The sequence below is a fragment of the Peromyscus maniculatus genome, chromosome 1 (genome assembly GCF_049852395.1).
Source record: "Peromyscus maniculatus bairdii isolate BWxNUB_F1_BW_parent chromosome 1, HU_Pman_BW_mat_3.1, whole genome shotgun sequence".
In the NCBI taxonomy this organism is placed as follows: Eukaryota; Metazoa; Chordata; class Mammalia; order Rodentia; family Cricetidae; genus Peromyscus; species Peromyscus maniculatus.
The window spans coordinates 181,502,858-181,516,614 of NC_134852.1; the positions used below are offsets into that span (position 1 = coordinate 181,502,858).

The following is a 13,757-nucleotide window of genomic DNA, read 5'->3' on the forward strand; positions in this document are numbered from 1 at the left end:
AAGGCTGGGATTAAAGGTGTGTGCCCCCACTGCTTGGCTCTGTTTCTCTTTTAGACTTGTTCAATCTCGTGTAGTCCAAGGTGGCCTTGAACTCCTGATCTTCCTACTTCCTCTTCCCAAGTGCTGGGATTAAAGGTGTATGCCTCCACTGCCTGGCCTCTGTGATTAACTAGTGGCCTCTGTCTGATCTCCAGTCAAGCTTTATTTGTCAGAGCACAAACAGAATATCATACAACAGGAAATACTATTTATTTTTATACTTATGTCTTAGACACAAAACAATTTTTCTATCATTGATGTTTCTTTCATCATCCTCCATCTTCCAGGTGTGGATGAAGAGTGGGTGGGGTAGGGAGGGGGATTACACTGATGATGCCTGTGGTACCCTAGTGCAGAGCACACCCCAGTCATTCTAATTTTTGATTTCCAGTGACTCTTGATATAGACAGTGTGATGGCTAATCTCGATTACCAACCTAAGGAGCTTTAGAACCACCATGGACACACATCTCAAAGTATGTCTGTGAGGAGGTTTACAGAAAGGTTTAACTGGGCAAGAAAGACTCATCCTGAACGTGGGCGGCACTGTGCCATCGGCTGGAATTTTGGACTGAATAAAAAGGAGAAGGTGGACTGAGCACCAGCATCCACCAAAGAGGAGAAAGTGAACTGAGCACCAGCACCCATCAAAGAGGAGAAGGTGGACTGAGCACCAGCACCCATCAAAGAGGAGAAAGTGGACTGAGCACCAGCACCCATCAAAGAGGGGAAGGTGGACTGAGCACCCGCATTCGTTTCTACCTGACTGCAGCCGCAATGTGGCCACTCCTGCTCCCACCCCTTCCCTGCCGGGACGGACCGCGCCCACTCACACTGTGAGCCGCACAAGCCCTTTCCTTCCTTCTTGTCAACTGTCCTGTCACAGCGATGGAAAGTAAACAAGAGAACAAAAGAATGGATTCTGGCCACGACAGTGTTTCTAAAATGAAGGTGTCCCACCCAACGCTCACATACAGCACAGAGCATGAGTCTCAGGCACAGAGCACAGCTTTCTGCAAAACAGCGGCTTCGTGAGAAGCCTTCCAACCTCCTCACATTTCAAGTACACTAGATAGGAAGGCAAAAAAAGAAAAGGTAAACTTCTGTTGTTCAGTGGAAAAAGGTTCAAAATTAGCCCAAGGAAGAAACTATCTTGGCAGATCATGCAAATGATTTGTTTTGTGTTTCCTGGAGGTGTGACAGGTGCTGGCTGTCATCAAGACCTGCTTGCAAATAAAATGCTAAGCTGACCTCAGAATCTTCAAAAAGACTCTAGGTTATCTAGTTGGGCATCCTCTGTCTGGTAACTTCAAAAGTTCGATTCTAGATTGGAGCTTAATTTAGTTACTGCATGGCACATGACATATAAACCAAACACATGTACCTAAAGGCAAAGCCAAAAGTTTACCTACCTCAGTCATAGACATTGTCTGCTCATGCTGGTAGTAGCTGGTAGAATCTGGTAGTAGCTGCTGGAATCACAGCCAAGAGTCATTGTGAGCAGACAGATGAAAGCGAGTTGCACATAGAGATGAATCTGAATTCCAGATCCATGGCCACCGCTCGTTGCCCTTAAGCAAACTGTGCCCTTTGTAAAGCCTCAGACTCCTGACCTGTTTAAACATGGGTCATATCTCCCACTTTGGAGGGTCGATGGCAGAACCAAGTAAGACGGGGATCTAAGGGTTCCTTCCTGTCTGGATCATTGTGTTTAAGAAAAGTCAATTATCACTCTTTGTCCCAGTTACAGTCCAAAATGCACCAATGCCATAGCCTGCCTCACAAATCCCGATTCTCTGGGTTTGGGGCAAGCCTGAGCATCTGCGTTCTAATTGGTGCTCAGGCGAAGCTGAAGGCAATGTTTTGGATGGTAGAGTGGTAAAGAGTGTTTGCAATTGCAGGTGTCTGGTTGACCTGACTAGAGTTGCTCAATACAGCCTGCACATTAGAAGCTCCCAGGAGAGTTACAAAGTGGAGGTCTGCTCTACCCCTTGTAAGAACTTCATCTAAAGAAGCCAAAATGGGGGTTGGGGCATTCGGATTTTTAAAATAGTTTGGTTATGTGTTCCTCAAAGGTTCTTGTGGTGGGGCTTAGCCTCCAGTCAGTGGCATTAACCTGGTGGAAGCTTTAGAAGGTGGGGTCTAGTGGGAAGTAATTAAATCCTGAGGGTCCACACTGATAAACAGATGACATCTGCTTTTGAAGAGTGGATAGTTACAATGGGAAGCCACCTCAAGTGTACGGCCATCCCTTTCTGCTTCTTCACCCTGTTGTGAGACAGAAAGAGCTGGATGGTGGCACCAAGCTTCCTGGACCCCTCACCACCACAATCTTGAGCCTCATCATGAAGCTCACAGCCTTAGATGATTTGTTAAAACAACATGGATTGGGCTGAGGCCTTGTCCCAGAAGACTCCCATGTCAGGCAGACTGAGGCCTTGTCCCAGAAGACTCCCATGTCAGGCAGGCTGAGGCCTTGTCCCAGAAGACTCCCATGTCAGGCAGGCTGAGGCCTTCTGCTTGGTTACTCTAACGTGCAAGCGGCCTTGAGGAAGAACTCTTCACAGACTTGATTATAAGTGTTTTCATTTCCTCTGTGAAGTGAGATGACACAAAATGTCAAGAGTTATAGTATTTCAGAAGTATGCTGCATCTCCTAAACTACCCATTTCAGAATAAGCAATCAAGCCCCAAACTTCGCACATCTTGGAAGCTGTAATTGAGTCAAAATTAGTCAAAATAACAACTCTCAGTCATTCTGAGGTATTCTGATGCGTGATTTATGTTGGTTAATTGCTCCTTCCTCTTATGAATGTTAGCCCCCAAATGCCACCTGTCTGAAAGGTAAAACATTTTGTTTCTAAAGCTGGAACCATCTACTCTACAAAGCAGAGGGGTAAAGGCTGAAAAGAAAAGAGAAGCCATGTGTTTGTAAAAGGCCGGGCAGTGATGGGGGAAATTCTGCTGTCCTCTGGGGAGTTCCAGAGGAAGTACAGGCGGTCTCTCTCTCTCATGAGAAGACAGTCTAGAGTGATAAACAGATGAGCTAAGCCAGTCAGCACATCTCCACATCCATCTAGACACACGACTAACCTTCCTGGTACACCTGTCTCCCATGCCCCACCTCTCTCCCTGTTGTCTACTTGGGTGTCTGTAATTTAAAATGGGGAATGGGATTTAATAGTAGTAAACTCCTAAGCTAAGTGCTCAGAAGGTAGCTAGCGTATTTTTGATGAATGAGTCATAATTAGGACTCCCCTCCCCAGCCAGGGCAGAGTGGATTTGGTACAAGGTATCTGTTAGTGGTAAGGGAGTGAAGGGTTTAGAGATGGTTTCTGGTGTAGCCATTCTTGTCCCTGGCTATGCCAAAGTACCTGCTGAAAACAGCTCATGGGGAAAGAGTTTGTTCTGTGTCACAATTTGCGAGAACACAGTCCATCCCGGCAGGAAAGGCACCATGGTGGCCCGAGTGGGGGCAGCTGTCACATTGCATCTGCACTCAGAGATGCATGCTGGTGCTCCGTCCTTGGGATGGTGCCACTCGCATTCAAGGTGGCTCTTCCTTGCTCAGTTAAGCCTCTCTATGGACCCTCTCACAGACATGCCCCAGGAATTATTTCCTAGGTGTTTCTAAACCCTATCAAATTGTGAAAACTAATTATTACAGTTGCCATAATAATGGATCTTAACACAAGAAGGGTCCTGTCATGGAAACTATGGGTAAGGTACATTAAGAACTGTGGTTTCAGCATGCAGTGGAGTCTCCAATACGAAACTGTACAGGGAATTCCTGAACTATGGCACCCTTTTCGCTAGTACGATCCTGGGTCTTCTCAGCCTGATTGGCTTTCCAGCAAGGGCATGCCTGATTAGCAATGCTTTGCAAAGGAGCACACACCTTCGAGCCCTTATCCTGGCTCTGTGCTGCACAAACAAAGGCTGGACATGTGTGCACCTTCTCTGTACCACAGACCTCCTTAGAAATTCACATTAATGTTCCAGCTGTAGTTAAGACAGAGAATGGAGGAAATAAACTTGCCAGCATTTCTGGTAAAGGTCATTTGTGCCTATCATTGTCCAGTGTGCTGGATGATAACTGAGATTTGCTGGTTCGTGTGATCTCTTGCAAAATACACCTTGGTGGGGAGTAAATATAGTCGGGCTCATATTCTTTTTCTTCACTATGCTCTCCTTTCCATCCCCTGATTCTCCACACTGAGATTAATGTGCTAGATACTAGAAAAAAATACCAAAGCATAATTGATCTTATCATTAACTTCTAAGGTTCAAAGGGTAACAGAAGGAAAAGCTTGACTTAGAAAAGACTTGCAAACTGAGTATGGTACCACACCCTGGCCACCCCAGCACCCAGCAGGCTGAGGCAGGAAGGACTTGAGTCCAAGACCATATGGGGCTATGCAGCATGGCCATGTCTCACAAAAGAAGACAACCTAAAAGAAGATTGCAGTGTCAATCATCAGCCAGCAGGAAATCCAAAGGTTACTCATCCTATGAAGTCAGGTCAGGAAATGGACAACCATCCTGGTTAATTAAATAGTTTGCCACAGTTGTGGTAGGCATCTGGAATCTGAGGACATAGAAGGCTGAGAGACAGGAGGAGTACAAGTTAATAGCCAGCCTGGGCTACATAGTGAGACCCTGTCTGTGAAAGGAAGAAAAGAGAGAAAGAGAGAGTGAGAAAGAGAGAGAGAGAGAAGGAAGGAAGGAAGGAAGGAAGGAAGGAAGGAAGGAAGGAAGGAAGGAAGGAAGGAAGGAAGAAAGGAAGGAAAGAAGAGAGGGAGGGAGGGACAGAACATCCTGGCTAAAAAAGAATGGCTGCACATTCCATATATGGATTACTACTTTCCCAGGAATTAAATCATCACCTGGAAGAATGTTTTCCGAGTGCCTGCTAGCTGACCCACATGGGAGACACATGTATTTACCTTGCCCAGATTTTCCCACCAAATCAAGAGATAGATACCAACCCTATGAAGAGAAAATGGACAGATTTGTAGAAGTCAACTGACAGGCTCCCACTCAGAGGCTCCCCACTAATCCGGGTACTGTTGGGGTTTGAATCCAAGCTCATTTGTCACTAAATGAAAATATTTAGAAGACACCCACAGCTATTTGATGATCAGATTATTTGTATGAATTAATGAAAGAGATCTATTGAGTATAGTTTGATCCAATCTTCTGCAGTGATTCAGAAATGATTTCAAGATCTTTCCATACCTCCATCATAAGGGTACCCATTCAATACTGATAGATGCAGCATACAGTTTCCCACACTCTATACACACAAAGACTGCCTTCCCTGGTTAGGCTATGCTGCAGGATTATTTAAAGTAACTTGGCTTTTAAAATACAAGCCAACAGGTTGCTCCGTATTGGCAGAAACTCAAGAACACTTTAGTAAAACAAAGGCTAGAAACAAAAACACTGTTATTTATTTATTTATTTATTTATTTATTTATTTATTTATTTATTATTTAAGTTCTCTACTGATGATATGCATCTTCCTGGGAGCTCCCTGCCTTAGTGAAAGAAGAACTATCCATTCCAAAAGACTAAGCATCTGGTTAGAAAACATGTAGTTGAAGGATTCGAATCAAATTGAAGAGGGGAAATTTTCTCTCCAAGTCAACACCCATTAGTTAGCCTTTGATTCTGCCCCACTTGAAATTACCTTGCGTGTCTCTGGTGAGCTGTGCCCCTCATCCTGGGAAACACTGCAAATAGATGCCACAGCTTTTCAAGTGAGACACCAGTGGGCCCTGAATTGTAGCCATACTAACTGTATTCTTAGAGCCAAAGTCTTTGAACAAAGTTACAAAATCCTAATGACAGCACAGGTTTCAGGTCAAGAATACAGTACTAAAGAACATAGTTTTAAAGTACCTTCTGGGAAATGTGGCCAATAGTAGTTAAACATAGTTCCATTTTCCCCCCTTTGACTTGATTGATCCAGAATAGTGAACATCTACAGTGGGTTCCTGTGTCTTGGTGATTACCGGTGAAAGGCAGAGAAATACTGCACTGTAGCTGTGTGTGCACTCTTAGGCAAGTAGATTAACCTTTCTGTGCCTCATTTCATTTTCGAAAGGGAAGTAGCAATGTGCCTGTCTCACTGGCTTCCAGGGGGGACTACATGAGGTGCTGGTGTAACTCAGAGCTCTGTAAGAGGTGGAGGTCCTTACTCTCACTGGTTAGAGGTGGTGATACTTGGCAAAGAGAGGTAAAAACTAAAAAAAAAAAAAAAAAAAAAAAAAAAAAAATCAGCCAGATGTTAAGATCTATGACAAGCAGGCCTGTCCATCAGAAGCTCCTGCTGGGGTGTTCTGGAGAAGGAGGAGTGTAGATCAGCTGTGTGGGTGGGAATGTTCAGAGAAGAAAATTACCTTAGCGTGCTGAGACAAGAACTCCACTGTTTTTTTTGTTATTTTGTTTGTTTGTTTGTTTGTTTGTTTTTTCTTTTCTTTTTTATTTTATTTTTCGAGACAGGGTTTCTCTGTGTAACAGTCCTGGCTGTCCTGGATCTCACTCTGTAGACCAGGCTGGCCTCGAACTCACAGAGATCCGCCTGCCTCTGCCTCCCGAGTGCTGGGATTGAAGGCGTGCGCCACCACCACTGGGCGAACTCCACTGTTTCTATACGGGACAGGGGGGAAGGGAAGAGAGGAGCCCAGTGGAAAGCCAGAGAATGACAGGGGTTTCCTGGGAGATGAAGGAGGGGTGGCTCACAGCTCCCATTCTAGAAGAACTGAACTGTGACAGAATTAGACAACAGCAAGCTGTCTTTCCCTTTTAGCTTTATTCACGGTGACAGTCCCTAAGGAAGTGTACACAGCAGAGTTCGGCAGCAACGTGAGCCTGGAGTGTGATTTTGACCACAGAGAATGCACGGAACTCGAAGAAATTAGAGTCAGTCTGCAGAAGGTAGAAAATGATACCTCTTCGCCAAGTGAGAGAGCCACCCTACTGGAGCAGGCGCTGCCCCTGGGGAAGGCCTTGTTCCACATCTCCAGTGTCCAAGTGAGAGATGCGGGGCAGTACCGCTGTCTGGTCATCTGCGGGGCCGCCTGGGACTACAAGTACCTGACGGTCAAGGTCAAAGGTGAGTGTTTGCAAATACTCGCTGATGGGGAGACAGCATGCTGCTCTCAGCAGCTCAAACAAAAGCTGGAAACCGGCTTGAAAGAGGCAGCTACTTCAAAGTGGGGAAAAGTGCCTTGCTGGAAATACTTTTTGACATCCGGTGTAAGAAAAGGCACAGAGGTTAAAACAGCATACACAGTGGGGTAGAGGAAGTCAGGAAAATGAGAAGACTTCCGCCTCTTCCTCTGCTGGACTCAGGACTCCCTTGTGCAGGAAGATTTTTTTTCCTTAAAGCAATAGTCCTTACGGAGGGACCTGTTGATTCCCATGGACTCTCCAAGGGAAGAACAAGTATGGGTGTCCAGCTCTTCACCATCCTCAATCTCTTTCCCAAATTGATGAACCTGAGAACGGACCCGCCAGGCAAAGCGTTTAGGGTTCCGCTGAAACACTCTTTCATGAAGGGCCTGCCTCCCTTCTCAAATATAATCCATTGACCCAAGGTTTAAAACCTCCACAGTGTCAGACGAGGGTGAAAAGAAACCCTGACGCTCCACAGAGCAGGATGGCTGCTGCTTTTTACACAGCAGCTGTAAAATGCTTTGCTTCCAAGAGAACTGGAGGATGATGACGACCCTCACCTAGAGACAACAGCTGATAATCAAAAATTAGCAATTTTTGCCTGATAAACTATGTCTTTCAAATTGCTTCCAATTCCTACTAGGTAATTCATATGAACAAGATTTAGCTACAAAATTTTAAAAATTTAATTAAATTAATGTTGAATTCTACCTCATAGAATAGTCCTAAACATAATCTATAAGCATTTTCATATTGATGAATAACTTGAATAATACATCCAATACACTTTTATTTTTCACACTTAATAATTGTCAATATCCACGATATTTTACATTTTGATAATATGTGTTGATAATGGTAATGAAATTACATTATAGAAGAAAACTTTGGACACCTGAAATCCCACAGTAATAAGGAAAATTTTAATTTCAATAGCTGTACATATTTTGCTCTTAAGTGTAAGACAGTTAAGGATGATAAATCAGAGAACTACCAGACATATATGTGTGTGTGTGTGTTTGTAAGAATGATACAATTATTTGTTGAAAATATGAATATTTATAAAATGCTAAATATGCATTTTTCAATATAGAAGCTTATGAAAAAGTCTAAGAATCAAACTGATACACAGGAAAATTAGGACAGACACTGTCCTAATTTTCATCAGAGGATTGTGAGCAGAGAGCAGTGTTGAAGACCAACACGCAAGAATAACCGACTGTGTTGTAGAACCTTGGATCTGGGGCCGGGGGAGGAATCCTGCAGATGAAGTATGAGTAGAGGAAGGCTTAGTTGTACCTTTAAATCTGGGGGACAGATCTGGACAATAGGTCTGTCACACCTCTCTCCACACAGGGATGCATATTAAATATAGGGAAGAGAGTTGATTTCCAAAGGACAGAAAAACGATGAGGCAGAATGAAGAGAAGATCTAGGGGAGATGGTGGCTTCCGGAAAACCATGCTGTAGCCCCGTGACTAAGAGCCGTCAGTCTATGGTGGTGGGAGAGAGGTTGAAGCAGAGTACCGAGGCACCGAGGGAGGCCAGGGCCTCCCAGAGCTGCTGAGGCTGAGAGGTGGCCGGCAAAGAGGACTCCAGGCAGGCCCAGAGCAAGAGCACATGGGGCCACAGCCCAGCGGGAGCCAGGCATAGGAACAGATGAGCCACTTTGGGGAACGAACCAAAGTTTACCAAAGTACTTTAACCCAACACAAAGGCCCAGGAAGGTATGAGTGAGACCTCAGCAGGCTGAGAAAGGGGGCAGCATGGCTCCCATTGCAGGGAATTCACCACAAATGAGGAGGACAAAGGGCCTGGCAAAGGAAGCTGGAAGAGAAGCCCTGGGTGGAAAGGTGGCTGGCATCTGAGACTCTGGGCTGAAATAACCCACTGATGGAGTCACATCTCTTCCCTCTGCTCCTTTCCCCTTAGGGATCAAAGGACAAAGGCTATCAGAGTCAAGAACACATTGTCCTGACTTCCCAAGGGGGTCAAGCTTTTGGAATTACAGTCTGACCCTGTATTATTCTGCAGGCTGTTAAATGACAGATTGAAAGTAATCCCTAAAGATTTATTTCAGTGATTATTTGAAGTTTTCCTGGATCCTGTAAGACAAAAGCATGTAAGAACTGTGTTTCCCACTTTATTTACAGTCACTATGATGATTAAGATAATAATGCTGTATGCACAGTTTGTTCTTAGAAGGGATAAGGAGGCTGAGAGATGGCCAAGAGCACTTACTGTGCAAGTATAAGAATCTGAGTTCAAATTCACAGCACCCACATTAAAAACAATGCATGACTGTATCCTCAGTGCTGTAGGGCAGTAACAGGTAGGACCTGGGAGCTCACTGGCCAGTCAGCCTAGCCAAAACAGTAAAACTTCAAGTTCAGTGAGAGACCCTGACTCAAGGGAATGGAGAATAAGACAATCAGGATTTTCTTCTGATCTTCACACGAGCATGCCCACCTGCACACACACATGCTCACAGAAACATATATCATATATACCACATACACCACATACCCTCAACATGGACATGCCCACCTGTACACACATGCACATAGAAACGCACACCACATACCCTCTCTCCCAACACACACATGCCAGAGAAATAGGAACCATGAAATCTGTAGAAATCTAAAGTAGAAAGTAATCATTCTTTTAAGACTAAGCATTGAAAATCATCAAGGGACCAAGGGAATAGTTCCAAGAAAGAGGTAAAGGGGAAAGCCGGGCCAGTGGAACCCTCAAAATCATCACTTGATAAACTCTTCAGTGAGAGCTAGTGCCAGGAAATAAAGGATTCTGCTGCTAGAGAAACCATCAGAGCAGAGATGGGGGGCAATGTCCTTTAATTAACGAGAAAGCTGAGAGTTTGAAAGACCATGTCACCAGCCCTTGGCTAATGCCTTTCAGATTCCCAAGACCAGGTTCTTAGACACTGAGCTTATTCTCTGTGTTTTACTCAGCCAAACAAGCGTGTGTGGGATGAAACTGACGACATAAGAATGAGCTTCTCAGTGGAAGTTTAATTACTTATTGTGCTCATAGCAAAGATAGCTTCTGGGGATGCAGGGGCTTCCATTTATAGATATAGTTAAACAAGCTAGGTAGTTAACTGATCACTATTATGAGAAAAATAGATATGCTAAAGATAAAAGGCAGTGTTTTCAGTTGGTCTAGGCACAATGGAAATCAGAATAGAGGTTCCTTAGAAAACTAAAAATAGTACTATCATTTGATCCAGCTATAGTAACGAAGAACAAAATCATGTCATTTAAGGAAAATGGATAAAGCTGGAAACCATTGTGTAGAGAGACATAATGAAGACTTGGGAAGAAATGTACAATGTGTTTGGTCTTATCTGTGGAATCTAAGGGGGAAAGGGATGCCATCAAAGTAAAAAGGGACTTCCAGAGAGAAGGAAAGGATGGAAGAGGGGGGGGTTGTGAGTGAGGATAATGAGAGGGTGACTGTCATCCAAGGACAGTCAGTGCATGTATGAAAATGTCAATATAATCAAGAATGGCAGGATCTTTAAAAAGTCACATTTCATAATGATAAACATCAGCTCTATAGAGAGAAATGACTATTCTAAAGGTATGTGCATCTGACAATATAGCTTCACTATGTTAAACATAAATTGGAAAGTTGGCTATTCTTCTCTTGAGCACCCACCCAAACTCTCAGTTCTTTTCTTTTACTCTTTCTTTTAAATTGTTTTTATATTTTGATATTTTTACATTTTATATTTATATTGATAATGATATAATTATATCATTTTAACTTTCCTTTTCATCTCTCCAAACTCTCCAATATACTCATCTTTTTTTTCAAAGTCATGGCCTCCTTTATCTATACATATATCTATACATATATGCACATATATATTTCTGCATACATGAATACAACCTGCTCAGTCTGTGCAATGTCACTTAGATGTGTGTTTTCAGGGATGGCCATTAGTATTAGATAACCAATTGGTGTTCTCTTCCCTGGGGAAGACTGTCTTCCACTCTCAGCATCCCTTAGCTGCCTGTAGGCCTTTGTGTAGAGTTGAGGCCTCCCAGGCTTTTCTCACTCTCTTAATAAATCTCAGTTCTGTTTGTTCAAAAACAATTGGAAGACAAAAGAAGAAGAAGAAAAAGGAGGAGGAGAAGGAGAGGAAGAAGAAGAAAAAGAAGAAGGAGGAGGAGAAAGGGAAGAGGAGGAGGAGAAGAAGAAGGAGAAGAAGAAGGAGAAGAAGAAGACAGATGAGTGTATATGTGAACTTTTGATTCAGCTCTGCTATAACAGATAGGACAAAATATGCGCAGCAGACTTGAACAACTCAGCCACTCTAACCTAATCGATATGTGTAGAACACCATCCTCAGATTGTTTCTACATTGTCTAACACTCACCAAGTTAGTTATCTAGCCAAGTTGCCAGGGAACAGATTCCTCATTGAGCAGGAAGTTGGAACTCTTGGACTTTTAAAACTACCCACTTGATACTCTAAAATCTGCTCATCTTTTCTCAAGAAAAGTCTAGCTTCCCTATTATGCATCGTTGAGGATGATGCCTCCCTAGCCACTTCCCAAATGAAAAAGGCTGCGGAAGCATTTTGATATCGTAACCGTAAGGTGTGAGTTTCCATCCCTTACCCAAACTATGCTGGTTCTTTTAGCTGAATATCCATCCCTTTGCCATGTATCCCTTCATTTACATGTCACAAGGCAGAGTCTCAGCCAAGCCCTGATTCTGCGTCACCTCTCTGCTCAGTTCAGATCAGTTTCTTGTCTGGAGCTGTTCTGCGGGAGCTGGCTGGACTTCACCTACAGCACACTATCCAGTAAATCTAGGCTGGTTTTTTTTTTTTCAAATTTACACAATAATTCCCAAAAGGTAGAAATAAGATGCAGTGTGGTCGAATAAAATAGTTCTAAGAGGATGCTGCACCAAGAGGAAAAAGGTGTGGCTAAATTAAAGGTAAAGTGACTACTTTGTCTGCTTCCCATAACGGTTTGACTGCCAGAGACAGCCCAAAACTTGGTTCCAAGGAGCTTGGTAAGATTAGGCCAAATCGTTCAGTAGATTGTGTCAGAACCCAGTTCTCTTCCTTTTCTCTGAGTTCTAGGTATTACTAGATCCATCAAGAGAATACGTTGTTCCTGCCTAGGTTACTTCTCATCCCTCTGTGGCATGTCCAATGCGAAGTAGTGTGATAAAATGCAGGAGTGCACATCTCCCCACCATCTCGAGGGTTCTGTTGTTTCCCTGTTTGCAAGCTAAGAATCCACATTTTACCAACCTCTTACCGTCCTTGTCTACTTTGGATGAGATAATGTCTAGTGACAGGGCTAGGGCCAGGTTTTATGGTCACTTAACCTCTGCTGTTCGTTAAGTTTTTGGAAAAGTGAGCAACGCACAAGAATGCACAGCCATATGGGGAATGAGCACCACATGTTAAGTGGATGTATGACCACATGATCCTCCCCTCCTCTCCCCGTTTGGGGTGTCTCTGGATGACTTACACTGGGGAACGTGAAGAAGAACAGAGAGCCCCTTCTTCCTTGCTCCCTCACCTTGCCCGAGAAGCACGGACTTGCAGTTCAGACCTGGTTCTAGCTCCATTTCTGTGGCTGTGACCAAATACCTTGAGGAAATGCAACTTAGAGTTGAGGGGTTTATTTGGCTTACAGTTCCAAGTTATAGTCTGTCATTGAGGGGAAATCAAGGCAGGAACTCAAGGTAGCTACTCATGTCACATCCCGAGTCAGGAGCAGATGGAAATGAATGCCTATGCACCTGCTTGTTTGTGCTCAGCCTGGTTTCTCTACTTTCAGGTAGTTCAGTCACCTACCTAGGACACTGTCCCACCCATAGTGACCTAGGACTTCCCATATCAATTAACTTAATTAAGACATTACCCAATAGGGGTGCCCACAGACCACCTTGGTGTGGACAATCCCTCATTGAGATGCTCCCCTCCAGATGATTCTAGGTTGCATCAAGTTGGCAACTAAAGTGAATCATCACATCACAGTCCCCAAGTCTTCCCATAAAAGATAAGAACATCTGCCTCATGGCTGGGGATATAGCACAGTGGAGAAGTGCTTACCTAACATGTACAAAACCCTAGGATTAATCCCTGGAGACAGGAAAAAATCTGCTCCATCCCCCCAGATATAGGCAAATGGGAAAAATGTCAAACATTTTGAGGTATACTTGTAAGCCCAGGTGGGGTATGCTCACTATACAGAAACAAGAATGTCAAAGGTCTACAGGTTATGATCATAGTACTGCTCTCTGGGGAAACCCTGATTCAATGAGTGTCTCCGGATAACAAGTCAAATTAGTAAGTTATCACATCCAGAGACACAACAGAGGAAGAGGGAGAGGCAAAACACAAGGAAAAGGACCTGAGCATTCTTTCTTCCTTCTTATTTACATTATATAAAAAGGGCATGCCACGGAGCTGGAGAGATGGCTCAGTGGTTAAGAGGCGTGGTTAAGAGCACTGACTGCTCTTCCAGAGGACTTGGGTTCAAGT

General features: G+C 43.9%; 1 protein-coding gene across 3 annotated transcripts in view; it reads left to right on the forward strand.

The window, feature by feature from the left end:
- Pdcd1lg2 (programmed cell death 1 ligand 2) overlaps window positions 1-13,757 on the forward strand; it is a 70,160-nt gene that overhangs the window by 29,859 nt on the left and 26,544 nt on the right. For all 3 annotated transcript variants that reach the window (XM_042262468.2, XM_006991085.4, XM_076562035.1), the window contains one exon: window positions 6,853-7,158. In XM_042262468.2, the coding sequence (XP_042118402.2) occupies window positions 6,853-7,158 (306 nt within the window). The remainder of the gene's footprint in view (window positions 1-6,852; window positions 7,159-13,757) is intronic.